Source organism: Heterocephalus glaber, unplaced genomic scaffold, assembly GCF_053883595.1.
Source record: "Heterocephalus glaber isolate CG9 unplaced genomic scaffold, H.glaber_assembly_v1.0 deba00001442, whole genome shotgun sequence".
NCBI lineage: Eukaryota > Metazoa > Chordata > Mammalia > Rodentia > Bathyergidae > Heterocephalus > Heterocephalus glaber.
Genome location: NW_028258296.1, coordinates 43,801,159 through 43,820,278, shown reverse-complemented (window position 1 = coordinate 43,820,278; position 19,120 = coordinate 43,801,159). Strand labels below are relative to the sequence as shown.

The 19,120-nt window shown below is 43.9% G+C and overlaps 1 protein-coding gene across 7 annotated transcripts in view; it reads right to left on the bottom strand.

The window, feature by feature from the left end:
- Positions 1–19,120, bottom strand: part of Elapor1 (endosome-lysosome associated apoptosis and autophagy regulator 1) — an 80,015-nt gene that overhangs the window by 18,803 nt on the left and 42,092 nt on the right. For 3 of the 7 annotated variants that reach the window (XM_004853614.4, XM_004853615.4, XM_087213212.1), the window contains exons 2-8: positions 17,907–18,027; positions 16,855–17,047; positions 11,864–12,011; positions 11,290–11,370; positions 10,645–10,750; positions 10,369–10,518; positions 2,863–2,951 (exon numbers count right to left, since the gene is read on the bottom strand). The exons of 1 other annotated variant lie outside the window; for it this stretch is intronic. In XM_004853614.4, coding sequence (XP_004853671.1) covers positions 2,863–2,951; positions 10,369–10,518; positions 10,645–10,750; positions 11,290–11,370; positions 11,864–12,011; positions 16,855–17,047; positions 17,907–18,027 — 888 coding nt within the window. The remainder of the gene's footprint in view (positions 1–2,862; positions 2,952–10,368; positions 10,519–10,644; positions 10,751–11,289; positions 11,371–11,863; positions 12,012–16,854; positions 17,048–17,906; positions 18,028–19,120) is intronic. 3 more of the 7 variants (XM_004853617.4, XM_004853616.4, XM_021265605.2) reach the window with 3 other exon arrangements.

Here is a 19,120-nt window from a genome sequence, read left to right as displayed (position 1 = left end):
AGCTGGTGTCTCCGTGAGTAATGAAACATGGCTCCTGTCCTTCAGGAGCAAACGATATGGGCAGCGAAACAATTATATAATGACAATCCAGGTGGGAGAAGGGACGAGAGGAACAGTCAGCCTTCACAGTGGACAAAGAGGCCACGTGCTGATGCCCACTACAGTATCCCTTGTCTTTTGATAAAAGCACAATGTGCAGAAGGAAGGATGACCAGCAGGAGACCCTGGTGTGTTTGGAGGGGGAGCAGCTCCATTTTCTCATACGGCTCTTAGATCTGCCAGACCAGAAAAACGGACCCTGCGGGATGGCACTGGGGGCGGGGGGGGTGTGATGAAAAGGGTGGGTAGATAAGGCCTCTTTCCCTTTTATTCAGGATAAGAAGTGATAAAGTCTTCATTTTGTTGTTGTTGTTGTTGTTTTATTTTTTGGTACCGGGGATTGAACTCGGGACCTTACACTTGGGAGGCAGGCGGCAGAACCACTGAGTTAAATCCCCGGCCCCAAGAAGTGATCAAGTCTTAAGGGAGAGGGATGCTGCCTCCATTGGTGGTGAGCCCTGGGCTCCTCCTCACTGTGAAGAGCAGCCATGGCCAAAGCCCCAGGCTGTCATCTTAGCCTTCCCCTTCCCTGCCTGTCTCCCGTGAGTTTCAGGCAGAGGGAAAATGATTGACTTTTTTTCTTGGACCTCCATCTCTTGGAGCAGCATATTTAGTGACCCCAAATGACTGGCCATTCTGGTACCAGAGAAACCACTGAGGCACAGGAAAGGTCACAGGGGCAATCGGAGCAATCAGCTCGAGGTTATGTTCCTTAATTTTAAAACAGGACATGAGCTGAGCCTGGTGACTCATGCTTGTAATCCCAGCTCTTGGGAATCTGAGGCAGGAGGACTGCTGTGAGTTTGAGGCCTGCCTAGGCTACATACATAATGAGCTCAACGCCAGTTGGAAGTATATAGTAAGACTAAGACCCTGGAATACATAGTGAGAGACTGAAATCACCACCAGGCCGAGCAGATGGAGTGTGGGTGTGAGCACATGTAGCAGACACGCCGAATGCACACTCACGTGTACTGTGTATCTATCCCCAAAGCCTAAGCCTCCGTGCTGCTCCTGAGCTGTGCTTGCGCTGTGCTGCACCGGGAGCAGGGCCTTGGCCTGACCCGGTGTCTAGGGAGCCCAGTGGGGCTCAGGCAAGGACAGCACCCAGGCTCACAGCAGCACAGCACACTGCATCTGGAAGGCTGTGACCCGAGTCCAGGAGAGGAGAGAATGGGGCAGAAGGAAGGAAAGAGCCACAGCCAGTCACACACTGTGCCTACTGGGGAAAAGAGTGACAGGATTAACTGTCCGCATTGCATCAGTGAGTCGACTGATACCAAGAATGTACAAACAGTTTTTACGAGTTCATACGGAACACCCGATGCTACAGAACTGAATCCAAGGTCCCACGGACAAAGCAGACAGACTTTCTCTCTTGGCTGCTGGGGGATGGCGGTGGTGAGAGATGGCTGTAAACAAGGATCACCGTTAAGGACTAGATTTGATCTCATACTTAATCAGTAAAGGGAGGATTCAGTCCGCTGCGCAGCCCGCAAACCCTCACGCTCCCTGATAACCAAGCATTGTGCTCAGTGCTGACCGCTGAATTCTGGCTCCCACTTCTACCCCCTGGAAAAGCTGGCTTAGGGATGCAGATAGTTCATCCAGGATGTCTGGTCTCAGGCTCATCCCTCCACTTGTGCCCTCCAGCCTCTCCCTCCTCACTCCCGCTAGTCCAGACTCCCCAGGCACACGTGTGCCTCCTCCGCATCCGCCAGCCTCTGCTTGGAAAGCGCCATAACTCCTTCCTCACCCCACTAAGCTCTCTCTGCTCACCCTTCTAAAATAGCAGTGCGCCCTGTCATTCTCTGTCTCCTGATTCTTTTTTATTTGTTTTTTCCTGCCATTTATTACCATTTGATATAGTACACCAATTTATGGTCTCTCCGTTGTCTCCTTCCCCAATAAGAATTAAGCCTTAAGGACTATATGTTCCCTTGATTTTGTTAACTGATGTATACCTAGAGCTTAGCACAATGTCTTAGTATATAGTAGCTGCTCAGTAAATATTTGTTGACTGTTGAACAAACAGCCTCCTCCAAGAGGGCTTCTGTGACCCCTCATGCTGAGTTGTCATCTTCTGGGCTCCCCTCGGCCCGTACACATCTCCCTGGTTTCCTTATCTGGTCCCTCTTTCTCCTTGCTTCAGCCTCCCACATAGGACCATGAGCTCTGTGACAGGAGGAGCTCTGACACCTCAGTCACCTCTAACTCCCCAGCCTGACATGTCAGTCAGCACACAAGTGCTTGTTGATTTAGTGACAGCCAGACCACAAGGGAAATTCCTTTTCTGAGTCAGAAGGCTTGGGAGAAAGAGAAACAATGGAGACTGAACCAGTCAGGTCATTCTGCAGTGAGCCAGGAGTGGGAATCAGTGCCTCCCAGCCGCATGCAGCAGCAGCATCGCTGAGGACACAGCCCCAGAAGCTCTGGGGGCAGATACATGAGTATGGACAGGCAGGCGCCACCCAGAGGGGCTGAGCAAATGGAAGAATGCAAGTAAAAGCAAAAAAAATGGTTTTTGAAACAGAGCATAATTGAATAAGCAGGGAAACAAATGAGGCAAAACGAGTTTCTGATCTGAAAGTGAACTAAGCCATCCTGCTTGGCCCCCTGACTAGCCCTGGGGTCACCACACAGGTCTGCAGGGTCTTATCTGGGACCAGCGTGCCTGGCCACTCACATTTCAAAAAAGCAGTAAAGGCAGAGAGCAGGAGACAGTCTACCTGGGCAGAGGGACTCTGAGACCTTGCTACCCACCTCTCCGTTGGCATCACAGGCCGTGTGTGTGTAGAAATAATCTTTGTCTGTGCAGGCCGGGCGCATTTTGCAGGAGGAGGATCCTTTTTCTAAATTGCCAAAGCAAGAAATGATATTTGAAGTTACATTTAAAAAGCAGTTGCTGGGCTAGGGATTTAGCTCAGTGGTTCTGCCGCCTGCCTCACAAGCTTAAGGACCCAAGTTCGATCCCCAGTACCAAAAAATAAATAAATAAATAAATAAAAAGCAGTTGCTCATGATCCTGGAACTTGCAAGCCCCTGGGATGTTGTAGAAAGTAGAAAACCCTGTACACTCACCCTTCCTTTTTTTTCGATGATGTCTTTTCCAGTTCCCCACCCCCTCCTCAGCTACCCCACTGCACCTCTTCCTGGGGCTGATGAGAAGCTGCTGGCCCTGCACTGTGGGGCTCAGACCATGCGGAGGGTGTAGTGGGGAGTGGCATCTTACAGGCTCACCACCACCGACCTTACATCCCTGGAACCCTCCATTGTCCAATCCCACTTTGGGTGTGGTTTTGCTACTCCTGAGGGTTGAGCTAAAACATAGTAAAGCTTAGGTTGTAATTTCCTTGAACTTCACTTAAGACAGAAGTTTCTTTCCAAGAGTGCTGTCTTTAATCCTTGATGTGTACCTGATGAGAAATGCTAAGTATCAGATTTACCCTGCTCTGTATGTTCTCCTTATGTCTATGTTAGTTCTTCCTCAACCCTGTGAACTGCTGGACAACAGCAACTATTTCAATGAATTTCTTTTTAAAACAATGACTTCACCTCTTTGGAATCGAGAAAATTTTTTAAAATTTTGAAAAAAAGGGCTGGGGATTTAGCTCAATGGTTTCGCTGCCTGCCTCACAAGCGCAAGGTCCTGAGTTCAATCCCCGGTACCAAAAAAAATTTTTTTTGACAAAAAAAAAAAGCTGTTTTTTCTACCCAGAAAAATATGCATAGAATTTTAAATTTTTTCTAGAGAATTTGCTTTCTCCAGAATAAAAACAATTGCTTTATTTATGTATATTACATGAGTTCTTCTTAACTGAAGAATTACTCAATGAACTTTAAGTACATAAAATGCACTTTTAAAAATATATGAATCATCAGTTTACAGCAGTAAAACTTTTACAGCAGTAAAAACTACCACCCACATCAAGATACTGAACATTGATCTTACAAATAAATGTCATGTTATTTACCACAGTCTCTTAAATGTGTAATATGTTATAATGTTCTTATTTCTGCCTAAAAAAATGTTGCTCTCTATTTCTATGATCTAAAGAGTTTCTCTTACCCTTAAACCCTTTTAGCCTTTGTTTTATACAAATGTAGACTTCTCAAATCAGAGATGATTTTGCACTAAATTTGGGTCTTATTAATTGGGAATTTAACCAGTTTATGAGTATGATAATTCACCTCTACCTTTGTCAAACTCTTTTATGCTATTTTAATGCTTCCTAGCTAGTTTTCTTTGCTTCTTTTCCTGGTTTTTTATTTCTTTTCAATTCCAAAGCTTGGAATGTATATATTATATTTTTGTCCACAACTCAGTGACAAGCCGACTTATATGAACTACCATCTGAGGCAGTAACTACTGTTTTTTCCCAATTCAGTTTATCAAACAATATTTTATCCATTCCTCTCAAAGCAACGCTTTGGAAATTTTCTTCTTACACTATCAGTATTAACATTATGAACAAATATCTTAGGTTTTTTCCTTGTAATTAAACATAAGGGAAATAAAATTACCATTTTCCATTTTGTTTTAGACTGTCTTTACAGTACTTGTCCTGTCCATGGTGAAAAAACACTTCTATTTTACACACATTTGGCTTAACAACATGCATCTTTATCTATGATACTACATGGCAAAAGTAAGACAATATTTATTTGCCCAATACATTGAATATTTGGCATGCTCTTTGACAGTTTAAAATTACATAAACTGAAAATTTTGTATCTAGCTTACAAATCTATTTTTTGCATTTAGTTTTATTACCCTTACTGTAACAATTTTAGACTTCATGCTTTTTAACTAGTTTTAATGCTTTACCACAAAATCTTTCATACAATTGTTTCCTTGCTCTTTAGTTATTTTTAATTCATGTTCTCTGTTTAAAACAACTGCTTTATATGATGCACATTACAATACTCCTATTACTGCTAGCTCTACTTCCAATATGAGTACTTTGTCCATTGCAGGCAAACATTTGACAATGATGAGAACTTCTCCTTTCCTATATTATCTGACAAGTAGTATGGTGTAGTGAAATGCAGTTTTAATCTAGACAGAGCTAGGTCTGGATTCTGCTTCATCATTAATAGCTGTGTCACTTTAGGCAAGTTACTTAACCACTCTGAGCTTTGGCCTTCTCGTCCATGGAGCAAGAATAATATTATCTACCTTGGAGCCAGCACCATACACGCCCAGCAAATTTTAAGTTGATAGTCACTAAATGGCAATAATTATTACTATCTGCATGTTTGCAAACTATTTTTATTTTGAAACTGTCACAGGAGATTTAATAAGGATTAAAAGTCTCTTTCCTTTCATTTAAGTGAAGGGCTGATTTCTCAGCTGATCCCTTCCTTTTCCTAAATGACTTCCTTGATCGAGAATCTCCTAATTACTAGCTTGCTGGCCTGCACTAGGGAGTCTCCTCGGCTGTACATTTCCCCATCTCTTCTCTCTCCATCTTGTTAGGCCGAGCAAGAGGGAACTGCTAGCTGAGAAACAGCTGCGATCTTCCCAGCTATTTATTAGGTTAACAAGCAGAAGGCCCAGTTCAGCACAGAGAGATCCAGGGGCTCCTGCTTTTGACTGACTTGGCCAGGAGAGACCTGGGAGGAGATGCTGAACATGTGCCAATTCCCAGGACCTTGTGAACTGAATCTAGCAAAGTGCAAGGTGTGTGTTAGAAAATGTATTCTGCACAAAGACCTTTCTCTGCTTGTCAAATATTTGCTCAACCTGACAGATTTTAGCAAAAATGGTCTAGCTGTTTACACACTGACCACTGCTGAAATGGTTTTAATAAATGATTAACCCAAAGGCTAAGACAGGCCTCGCTTTGCTAGCTCAGTGTCACTGAGATGTAAGCAGGGCACCAGTCAAGTTTGGAAGATCAGCCACCATGTTTGGTTGGTGGAGGGAGTGAAAAGGGATTTGAGTACAATAGGATTGACCCTGGGAAAACTGTAAGAGAAGGAAGTTGTTCTCAGGGGGCCTCAACTCCTCTTTCGGCACCTTCTTTCTTCTTTCATATCCTCTCTCCACATCTAGGTGTACAAAGGTCTCACTCTGTCAGACTCATTTTGCCAAAGGAAAATATTTACGGGCCTAATGAACACAAGGCCCACTTCAGACACCAGTTCAGATTCTTGGCCAATCCCTTACCCTCTCTCTGAACTTCTCTTTATTCATTTGTAAGTGAGAAAATCACCCCAACACTCTAAGAAATAAATAATGTATTGATCATAAAGTTCTATACACGTGGCCTTTTGTTATTGTAGCCTCTAACAAGAGTATTTTCATATTAAAAGAAGAGTATTCAGACAGGGCTAAATGGTAATGAATCAATAAAAATCAGTGCTTACTACCTGCCAGGCCCCTAAATTCTTTACCTGATTAATCAATACTTGAGATAACAATGTGAAGAAATGAAGAGAATGAGGTATAATCACTTCTCAGCTTTTCAAGTAAGATCAAGTATAGAAACTTGGGCACAGGTAAGTAATGTGCCCAAGGTGACCCAGCTACTACATGGTAGAACAGGGATTTGAACCCAGTAACTTAGTTCTGGAGTCCACACTCTCAAACTCCATGTTATCCCAACAGCACAAAGGAATTAATCCTAATGACCAAATGTGAAGTATCAATGAAAAAAATTTTCATAAAACTTTTGTCCTTGACATCTTGCAGGAGATTTAGCTCAGTGGTTCCACCTCCTGCTTTGAAAGTGCAAGGCCCATAGTTTGATCCCTGGTACCAAAAAAAAGGAATAGTTTAACATTTCCCAAGTGAGTTCTCCAGTCTTCAGCCTGCTAAGCCCTTCTGTGGTTGCATCCTGGGCCCCAGCAGTGGTGCCTGCCACAAAAGCTCCCAGCTATGACCTCAGCCTCTGGCCACTGCTCCTGCTCCAAAAGCTGCCAGCATGGGCTCCCAAAGCACGAGCCAGGTCATGTCACTCCCCAGCTCAGAATGCTTTAATGGTCTCCGCTGCTGACAGGATCAAATACCAATTTCAAAAGAGAATTTTTATTAGCAAGTAATAACTGTACATATTATAGGCACAGTGGAATGTTTCAATGCATATACAGAATGTCCTGATCATGCTGGTAATCAGCATTTCCATCTCCCTATTATTTCTTTGTATTTGGAGCCTTCCAACTCTTTCTTATAAGTTAATATATATAATAGGTTATATATAATAGTTCATCATAGGTTAATTGTCACGTCATTGTGCTGTGGAACACAGAATGTATTTCTCCTATTTGTGTATTTATACCTGTTGTCCAACTTCCTCCTCTACCCTCTTTCCCTTGTCTTTCCCAACCTCTAGTAATCACTATTCTTCATTAAAATGGACTCAAAAAAATTTTTTTTAGTAAACCCCATTTTTTTTCTAGCAATAGCATAGAAGGTCTGCTTCATACTCTGCTCCCTGCTTACCATTGAGCCTTGAATGCTACATCTCTTCATCCTAATCTCCAGCCTTGAGCCTTCTGGCCTGGGCTTACACTTTTACTATCCCAAACATCCTGAGCCCATTAAATGAGCACTTTGTAGTTCAAAACTCAGCTTACTTTTTTTTTGAGACAGAAACTCATTGCGTAGTCCAAGCTATAGCCCAAGCTGGCCTAGAATTTGCAATCCTCCTGCCTCAGCCTCCTGAGTCCCGGGATTACAGGCATGTACCACCATGAATACTCAGCTCAGCTAATATTACAAGATCTTAGCTAGTGAAGTCTCTCCTCCTATCCCAGAGACTACTAACAATTTCCCTTTTTTTTTCTCCACTGTACATGATACTCAGCACTACTATCCAAGCCCCATTGCACTAAGAAGAGTATTGCACCTAAGTGCTTTTATCACAGTGTTTTCAACAGAAGCTGGAGGGTGGCCATGAGCTCTATCTGTAGCTCCAAGCCCAGACCTGGCAGGCACTCAGAATGTATTTGTATGATTGGGGCTTCCATCACTCATGCACTTCCATCATAGGCACTTATCTGACTCTCTGTATTTTCTCAGCCTTCCACTTTTCCCCCAGCACCCTTTGGAAGAGTCAAGTCTCAAAGAAATACGACTCTCTTTGAACTCCAAGCTGGTGAGTGGGGTAGTCAACAGGGTATCCTCATAATAAAAACTCACTTCTCAATCAAAGGGGCAGTTTAAGAAATTGACGGCAGAAGAATATAATCCAAGAATTCAGATTCCCAACCTAACACTTTACAATAGCTCTCTAGGTAAAAATCAGTTTTCAGAGTTAAAACACTCCTAAGCAATTTTGCCAGAACCATCCTGCCATTCAAACCCTTGCACAACTGCTGAGTTGGAAAAGAAGCCGAGCCAGATTAACAAAGGCCACCATTGACAGAGTCAGGGCAGGAAGGGGAATAAGAAATTCAAGTGGAAAAACAGGATTTCGATTTCGACTTGTAGAGAAAAACTTCCTCCAAGATCTACACTTTCTTGTCCTGGCTGAAAACTACACTCATTATTTGGCAAGATCTGTGTAGATAAATAGGTCTTTTGTTTTAGGAGTAGTGTAGAAATTAAGCAATTCACAAGGTCAATGGCTGGTCTTAGCTAAGCAAACACCTGTGTGAAGTATGGGTGTCTTTGGGAGCTATGGGGTCTACTTCAGAGACAGCTTTGTGCTGGGTTTTATATGATTCTGTGTAAAAAAGAAAAATAGAATTGTGATGAGTATTTCAAGGGACAAATAGAAAAACTCTTTTTCTCTCCCTTCTTTTTTTTTTTTTTTTGGTACTGGGGATCAAACTCGGGTCCTTGGGCTTGCGCAGTCTCTCCCTTCTTACTTGTTCCAGACCTACCTTGGAGATTGCACCTTGTGCCAATCACTAACTGCCTGACAGAGAGCTCTCTGGTGGCACTGGCCTTCTTATCCCAGAGTCTTGATGTCTTCTGACACCTCCTCAAACGATAAGTCCTGTTTCTTAAATTAGGATGTTTTAGGAAGCTACTGTATCTACGATCTGATAATAGACTGCTTCCAAATGGCCCCTGGAAGTGGTTTTCCCTTAGAGCAGTGGGTTTCAAACTGTGTTCCAAGTAAACCTGGATTTTTCAGAAATGCCTGCTTTGGAGCCCCATGTGGTGGTACATGCCTATAGCCCCAGCTCCCCTGTACCCCCACACTGGGGATTGAACCTAGGGACTTTGCACTCAGCTATATCCCTAGATCTTTTATATCTTTTAAAATTTTGAGACAGGGTCACTAAATTCCTCAGGCTGGGGCTCAAACTTGCTTGTGACCTTCCTGCCTCCATGCCTCTCAGTCTAGGTGTTTAGGAGGCTTAGCTGGAATGGATGCTTAATCTAAAAAAAGATTCCAACTTTCATTTTTAGTCCTTGCTATTAAAATGGTTATACTGTTAGCCTGATTTGATCATTCTACAAAATATACATACAGTATATTGAAACATCCTATTATGCCTCATAAATATATACTATTATTTGCCATTTAAAAATAAAATAAAACCTTAATATTTGTGTTCATCAATAGAGCCTCAGAGTTCTTAAAAATAACTTTTATAATAGCTGTCATAGCTGGGCATGGTGGCACACATCTATAATCCCAGCACTTGTGAGGCTGAAGCAGGTGGATTGCTGCATGTTTGAGGCCAGCCTGGGCTACTTAGTGAGCTCTTAGTGAGTTCAAGACCAGCCTGAACTACATAGCAAGACTCTGTCTCAAAAAAAATTATAAATTAAAATACATAAATTTATCTTTTATCTATATTTACTGATTACAATTATAATCATATAGGTTTTCATTAAATAAAACAGATTTTACTATCTGGGGAGAAAAAGATTGCAGTGTGTTTCCCTATTTGTCCTAATCCCTTCTAACTCTGAGCTGCTTTTCCTTTTTGCCATGGCACTTTTTTGCCATCTAACATAACATACTATATAATTTCTTATGCATAAGTCATTTATTTCTTATACTTATTATTTACTGTCTGCTTTCCCTCCACTAGAATGTAAATTCCCTGAAGGCAGGGACTTTTTGCTGATATAGTCTAAGCACCACGAATGGGCCCTGGAAGATAGGAGAGCCTTCACAAATATTTACTGATTCATTTCTGGAGTGATTGGTGGATGTGGATTGGCAAGGATCTTCCAGGGTCTAGAAAGGAAGGATTTAAGACCTATTATCTTCAGCTTGGCCAGAAGGACGGCTCTAACTCCTGGCTTCTCCCTGTGTGTGTCCCTCCACCCCTAACATTTCCTGCCCCCAGGAACATCACCTGAATATTTGTCAGAATCACAAGGGTGGCAAGAAGTTTCTCCTTTGTTTGAGTAAGAGTTGGCCGGGCAAAGTTGGCAGAAAGAGGAGCCTTGCTTGGCTGCATATGTGCCCGGTTTGCAAGGGAAGCATTCAGATGTGTAGGCCACTCCTGAGGAAAAACATTTAGAAGAGCGAGTATTGAGCCTGGATGCAGGGGCCCTGGAGACTGACCGCCACCCTCCCTGCAAAGTCAAGAGGCCAGAAAGCAGCAAAAGACCGACCCTGTCCTCAGTACCTGTGATGGCGATGTTTCTCACCAGCACAGGATTGGAAACTTTGGACCACACTGAGAAGGCTGTGGTTCTCCAGTAGAGGACATTATTGCCTTGATTTAGCTCAACCTAGAAATGACAAAAAGGTATCAGCTAGTTCATGACAGAGACAAGCATCGCTAACCTGCCAGTTTAACCTCTTACTGAATAGACACTGCCTGTCTGACGATCTCCCTTCCCTTCCTGGTTTTTGCCCTTCCAGCTTATCTCAGCTCAGTTCCTCTCTCTGGGAGCCTCCCCTTAAACTCCTTTTGTACCCTCTCCCACTGTTTTTTGCATCACATATTTCACAAGTATCTCTCCTAGTGAGACCAATAAAGGGACGTGAGGTGACTGACAGTAGGGTGACTGGTGTCCCCTCATTCTCCAGAAAGCTTGGCCTTAAAGCTGAAAGCTGCTGGTGCTTGGGGTGAAGCTCAAGAGCAGAAAGCCAGTCCATGTCCATATTCCATCAGTCAGGAGGACAGGAGCCGGCACATCCTCGTCATCTCAGACCCCTGCCCTCTGGGAGCAGAGGAGCAGAAGCTCAGGCCTAGAGGAAGTCCTCCTTGAGGAGAGGCCCCTGGGCCTTCTCCAGGACCCCCCAGGAAGGCTGGTGTGACACTCACACTGTGGAATTCCCATCCTTTCTCCGTAGTTTTCATCCATTTGGCATCGTCCACATTGGGCTGACACTGATCATTCTGGACCTGAGGCAGCAGGAGTTTGGGGTCAGAGGCTCAGCTTTCAGAGGAAGTCAGGGCCTTAGCCCATGCCACACAGCCCCACAGAGGGCCTTTCTTAAGGGAGAAGAGTTGCCAATTTCCTCTAGGACTGACCCCGGACACACAAGCCTTGAAGTAGGGTGAGAGCTGGCTGCACACACACGAAACATCTCAGCACTGATAGCAAACAAGTAATTTGCAACTGAGCCATTCACATATGCTCCTTTCATGTCTGAGAAGGGAGAAACACCTAGAAATTTCACAGATTCTGTCCCCGTGCCATACCACCCCCTAGGGTCCTTTCACTTTTGCCTTTCCCCTGCCTCCTGAGACCTCAGTTCATTTGCCCATAGTTCTCTCCAGAGAGAAAACAACTGCGATTTCCCAAGCAGGACCACACTTGTAGTTGATTCCTGCTAATGAATCTAAATCTCAGAGGGTCTTTACCTTCCTTCCTCCCCCTTGGCCAGGGACTTACAAAGAACTCAAAGATGATACTGGAGTCTGGGTGGTAGTACTCAAAGTTCACGGTGCCAGACTGCTTCAGGCTAACGGCATACATCAGTGTGGCTGTGCACTCATCCGTGTTAGAGGCGATATAGTCACCCCGGGGGACCCACGTGGACCTGTGAGGGAGCAGGAACGAGGTTACCCTCAGGAGCAGAGAACACCAGACTTTGTGCCATGCGCAGCTCTCATGGTGCTGGGTCTCTGGGGAGTCCAGACTTGTGATTCATAAACAGAAGTCTGGACCTGAAAATGGTCGGTGAGGAGTGACAAAGGAGCTTTGAGGCAGATCGGGGAGCCTAGCACACGGCCAACAAGAGGAAGATAAACTGGTTACCGCCACATTATGTAGAACTACTCCCAGAGGTAGATGGCAGGTGAAATGGGGGATGGGAAACACTTATTGGTTACCTAATATCACTTGGGTATAGAATTACATGTTTTATATTCATGATTCATTTTCGCCCATAAGAGGAAGAGCTATTTTTTCCATTTAATAGAAGATGAAACTGAAGCTCGAGAGTGCCTTGCCCAATATCATGAAGCCATCAAGTGGCAGGGCTGGGATTCAAACCCACATCTGCCTAACTCCATCAAAGTAAGTCAGCAGACACAGACATTTTTCAGAACTCAGAAGTTCATCCAGTCAGGTCCACCTGATGTCTGGAGCTGTCCACTTTAAGATGTAAGCGTCCTTCAGTCCTGCTTCAGGCTGGAGACGTCCTCCAGAACAAAAATATGACCACACAACTCCCGTGCTGAAAACCCCTGTGTTAACGTCCAGCTACCCTTAGGACAGGGTACAAATTCATGGGCCACTCTTTATATTCCACCCCTAAGGGATTGAAAAAAATTCCTTTGCCGAGCTTTCTTTTACAAGCTTGCTGTCTTCCTGAAATAAAATTCCTCTTTCTCTCTCTGCTTAATTCTTCCTCCTGTCTTCACATACACACCACTTAACCTAAGAAGTTCCTTGATTCTATCTGCTGTGGCTATGGGTGCCCTTCATTTTCTCTGTTTCGCTTCTCATAGCTATAATCCCATTCTGCTTTATTTTTAATATTATAAACTAATATCACTATGCCATACAAAGGTACATAACAAACATGCCTGTACCCTTCACCCTGCTTATGTAATACAGCACAAGCCAGGTGATGTGGTGCACACCTGTAATCCCATCTACTTGTGAAGCTGAGGCAAGATGACCAGCAACTTTGAGGTCAGCCTGAGCAACTTACCAAGACCCTGTCTCAAAATAAAAAGGTCTGGGGACATAGCTCAGTGTACTCTGGATTCAGTCTCCGGTACTAAAAAGAAACAATACAGCACAGCCGAAACATCCATGTAGCCCCTGGCTGATGTCATCCCCTTCCCTATAATATGTCCCTTCCCCACTACCAAAGGACAACTTTCCTGAATCCGGTGTTTAACACCCTCCATGAAGTTCCCAAAACATACTAAATATAATGCTTTAAAATTATTTATTCATTAATTTTATTTTATTTGTTTGTTTTGTATTTTGTTTTTTGAGACAGGGTGTTGCTGTGTAGTTCAGGCTGGACCTGAACTCACCATATAGCCAGGCTGGCCTTGAACTTCGAGCAAGCCTCCTGCCTCAGCCTCCTGAGTGCCAGGATTAGAGGCATGCACCACCATGCCTGACTTTGTTTTTCAATTTTATGTAAATGATGCATATTTATATGTTATGAAACTTACTTTTTTTGAGGGGAAAGCTTCAATATAATGGTTGTAGGATTTATCCATCTTTACACTATATAGGTCTTGTCTCTCTCTCTCTTTTCTTTTTTTTTGGTGGTGGTGGTGGTGCTGGGGATCAAACTCTGGACTTTGTACATGCTAAGCATGTACTCAATTACTGAGTGACATCCCCTGCCCTTCCTTTTATTTTTACTACTGTATAATATCCCTCTGTATTGCTTTCTCATATTTATTTATTGTTGATGAACATGTAGATTGTTCCCATTTTTTGCTATTGTGGACACTCTGTTATAAATATTCTTATTTCTATATTTCTGTCCCTGCTGAGAAAATGCTTGGCAGTTGAGCTGCTGGCCCAGAAGTATGTAAATCTCCAACTTTACCAGGTTTTGCTGCCTTCTTCCCCGAAGAGGTTATATCAATTCACACTCACCAACAGGGTAAGAGAGTGCCTGTTGCCCTACATCCTCTCCAGATTTGGAACTGTCCAACTTTAAAATTGTTGCCAATATGAAGTGGTAGGAAATGAGTGTCTAATTGGGCTTCAAATCTTATTTCCTTGATAACTAGTGAAGCTGAGCATCTTTTGTGAAGCTTGTTTGCCATCTGGGTTTCCTCTTCTGACCATACTTTATTTGAATTCCTCTCTTCAGTTGTCTGTCCTCCTGGCTGGCCTAGATGTGGTGAGGGCAGAGACCTCAGTATTATCCTCCTAAGTAAAATATAAACTGAGCTCATCCAAAATGCCCCAGCTAACCTAATGGCATTGATTCTCCTTGTTGAAAGAGACATTTAATGCTGATGTATTCTACAGCATTAAGCTATAAATAACTCCTGAAGTTTAATGAATAATTAAAAGGCTGCCATAAGTGGGTTACATTTGCAAAATGCATCATAATTCTGATTTTTGTCAGAGTTGACTCCAGTGAAGACAATTCACATTCAGTATAGCAGTTTTAGTTGGTTTCTAGTGCCAGGGGAAGATATCTAATTTCTTTGAATGTATCATGTCAATCCTTAACACATCTTTAAAAAGAGCACTATTTTTCTCATTTTTTTAGGATAAGGAAACTGAGAACAGAGGTGATCAGGAAACTTGCTGCAGATCATTCAACAGTGAACTGCATTATTTTTTATTTTAAACATTTATGTCTCTTTACTGTCTGCATTCATCTTTTCTGCATTCTTGTTTCATAGCCACAGTATTTAGTCTTCTACTCTTTCTTCCCTGGTAATATACAACAGAGACCTGAGGGGTAAGGAGGGGTCATCTAGGAAAGGGATGGAGAGAAGCTGTTCAAAGACCCTGGGGAGGGAGGGAGCCAGGCAGCTAGTATGGCTGCAGCAGGGTAGGCAAGAAGGAAAGCAGAGGGCAGAGGGCAGAGGGCAGAGGACAGAGAGCAGAGGACAGAGGGCAGAGGGCAGGCTGCAGGCTGTGAGAAGGTACTGCATTTTATCCCAAGAGTAGTGGATATCCACAGAGCCCAGGGTTTTGAGCAGGCAAGTATTGTGATTAGTCATTTTCAGATCAAGCTGGCTTTCAGGTGGGTGTGGCCTGGAGGAGTCAGGGAGTGGAAGCAGGAAACCAGCTGGGAAATCTTGAGGCAAAGAAGGCAAAGCTGGCTGGGGTCGGGCCTGAAGTAGTGAGGCTGGAGGCAGTGAGGCTGGATTCAGGTTGAACCCAAAAGCCAGACATCTGGGCTCTGGGTACCAGCACAACTATTGCCTTTCAAAATCTCTCCAGGTGGCCATTTCCTCTCTGTTTCTACAGAGGAGAAACATCTCTCCCCTTCCCAGGGATGTTGTTGGATGCTTCAAGATACAAGCTCTGAGCCAGCCTGTGCTGTGGAAACACAAGCTGTTATTAATAGGCCTACATCCTGCCTCACTGAGATATAATGGTTTCTGGGCTCGCAGCACAGCCCCTGAAGAGAGGTGAAACCCTTCCTTTGTACAGGTTGGAATTGATTGAGTCAGCCAGATCTGCACCTTGTCTGGGGTCAAATGACATTCATAATTAGCACCCAAATGGGGGTTGTCTTAACCCACACATTTCCTCTCCTCTGACTTGTACCCTCTCTAGCTTTAACATACCAATGATTATAACACATAACTGAATTGTAAAATAACATTATAACTGGACTGTCGAATGTCTGCTACATGGCTCAGACATTGCTACTTCTAGGAGATTTAGGTATAGGAATGGGAGAATTGCTCCTAGCTTTCCAAGTTCAAGTGTAATAAAATTCTCCAGCCTTTTTTTTTTTTTTTGGTACTGGGATCGAACTCGGGACCTTGCACTTGCAAGGCAGGCAGTGGAACCACTGAGCTAAATCCCCGGCCCTTCAGCCTTTTTTATCCATTTGCTTTTTCTTTCCTTCTGTACTCATTGTCAATATCTAACAAAAAGCAATGTATAATTGCCTTGGACATAATATTGTTTGAAGGTGGCCATATGGGGCATTAAAAACTTGGGACTGGGTTTGAATTCTAGTCTCGCTAGTTGTAAGCTAGGTACTGAAGGCAGATGGCCTAACCTCACTGAGCCTCCAGTTTCTCCCCTTTGTAATGGGAACCATAATACCTGTTTCACAGGATTCTTGTGTAGATTATAGAAGATAATATATGTAAAGTTTCTAGCTGGGCACATAAAAGGTGCATCTGAAATAAATACCCCGTTGTCCAAGCACCCTGGGCTTTTCGGTTACTGGCAAAGTTCTCCATCTGAGCTGCAAATTTTTCTGGCCATTGGATTCTCAACCGAGTTGGAAGATCTCAGCTACCATGGACCAATCCTCAAGTCTTACTCTATCTCCACACAAAACCCATAATTTAGGTTATGTGGAACAAGTTGTAGAACTAGCATCAAAGCCAGGAAGACACCTAATACCTTGCATATTGGGCTTCAATCAAGCTGAGGAAGTCTATTGGCTGATCCAAAATTCCATGGTGGATATCCAATTGAATTTTTAAAAAATAAAATGGATCATTTAACCCTTGTCCTGTTTATACAGCCCCTCCCTTCTATTTCTCCAGGCTCTTACACATGCCTGCCAGTCACTGATAAGCTTAGGTAAGAGTAAACTGAGGTGGCAGCCACATCTAGCAGTCCTGGGAGGGACTGTTCAGAAGCCCTCTCCCTGAAGTGTTGCTTCCACTTCCCCATCCTCCCTGCCCAGCCTGAGAAGCACCACAGGTGCCGTCCCAGATGCTCAGGGACAGGGGATGCCTGTGGAAACTCACGAAGTGCAGTTCTCAGTGGACTCCGTGGCACTGTCCTCAAGCCCCACGTTGTCGGAGAGGCTGGCAAAGCCATGGGGCAGCTCATCCCACTCATCAAAACGGATGCCTGTGCCGAGGGAGTAGCAGCCCTTAGGACACGGCTTACAGGACTGGTCCTTCATATCCAGAAACTCCCCAGCATTGCAAGAGAAAGCTGGAACACAGGGTAGGGACAAGGGAGGGGTGGTGAGGTCACTGTGGCCCCTGAAGAAGTGGTCAGGTGAAGGCAGTCTGAGGGGAGAGGCTCAGCTCAGTTTGGTCCATTAAGATTTAAGGCCATGGCGTGTCTCCAGTGGTACAATTTATATAGAACATGCAGAAGCGGAAAAACCATACAGGCAGAAAGTGGATCTGTGATTGCCAAAGGCCTGGGGAGACACTGCTAATGATAGGAGGTTTCTTTTCAGGCCGATTAAAATGTGAAATTTGAGGGGTGATGGTTGTTGTGAATATTCTGAAAAAGCCATTGAAATTTACCCTGTCAGGGGTGAAGTTTATAGCATGTCAACTGTATCTCAAATAAAGCTGTTATAAAAAAAAATTTAGGGCCAGGCAGGCTCTGCCTTGCTGCTCATCCCTGATGACCTTGTCTCCCTTGGAGCAGAGCTGAGGCCGTTCAGGGTGCTCTCCAGAGAGGAGGACGTGGCTCCCGGGGGTGACTAATGAGTGACTGTGGCTGGTGAGTGCAGATTGGAGGTAAATGCACAAGCAAAAATGAAAACAAATGCAAACAAAAAGACAACAAATCTGAGTGGCACAGAACTGGAATTGCTTATGCTGTATCCACCGATGGGATATAAATAAAAGCAAATTTAGATACCAAGTTTACACCTGTGCAATAACATTTCTGCACCATATTTCACAAGTGCTGGGGATGGGGACTAACTGGGAGAATGACCTGATTCCTTAAGGCAGCTGTGCTGTCAGGGAGAGCTGAACTTGGATGGCAGGAGGTTTGGGGTAGAGGCCAGAGCTGAGTGGCAGGGAGGCCCTGAAGCTAGAAGGCTGCTTACAGCACTCGGTGCCCTTGACGGGATCAGGGAGACTGGTGCATAGACCCGGGGTGTGTGGCACAGCGACCCTCCACCTGGATCCCGTGCTGTCGCACGTGGTGTACTCATAGTGGTACTCCGACTGCAGGGCAAAGAACAGTGGGAGAAAGGTGTGTCAGCAGTAATCAAACATGAACAACACCCTGCCCAGCACACAGGCACCGACTGACACTCGTCATCACAGTAGCCACCCGGTGACTCCTGGAAGGAAGCAGGAGTTATCCTGCCCACATCTCTACAAAGCAAGCCTGAGGACTACAGTAATTTGGCTCATTTCTTTTCACTCATCCAGCTCTAGTCCCTTGAAACACATTTCTTTTTGCTTGACTCTCTGCTGTTGCATATAAATAATGCCTTGAGGGAGCACAGGGATAAGGTAAGAAGAGGCTAGAAACAGGGAGAGTTTTTCTTGTCTTAAACTGTAGAAGCTATGAGCAAGGACATTCTGAAGGGAAGGGCATTCTAAATGGAAGGGCTGGTCCACAAAAAATTTACAAGGGATTGTCAGAAATACAGAAGTTGTATTTTTTTCTAGTTCTCTGTATTCCTTTCATTCCTTTCTGCCCAGAAAGATGACAAATTCCCACTTGCATTATGTATATGTCATATTTAGCTCAGGCAGGTGATGTGTACCCATCACATGAGCCTGTTCAAGTGCAAGAGGGAACACGCTGTACAGTTGCTTTAGCGGAACTAAAATACACTGAATAACAACAACAAAACAGCCAAATCAAGCATTAAATAAAACAACAAAAGGCACTGCTGGGGAGAAAGAAAGCACAACTGATGTGCCAAATGCTCTTAAACATTTCTTATTCTTAAATCCTGTAATGAACAACAGACCGCAGAATTGATGATTTTTGCTCTGACAGGTATTTTACAAACTGCACTTACCTGGAACTGTAGTCATGCCCATACTTTGTATAAGCGTATCCACAAGAAAAACAGAATCAACATCCCCCTTCTGCCCACATGGAAGCATGATTGTATAATGTGTATAACTGCAAGGAGCTGAGACTAAATGTAAGACAGTTTGTAGTTTGCTAATTTATTCCATCAGGATCAAGAAAAGAAAGCTTTGCCTTTTATAAGAGGTAAAAATATTGCATCTCATGTATACTAAGATTAGCACATTTTTTCACATTTAACATCTATAAAGTCAAAGTGTGTCTTGC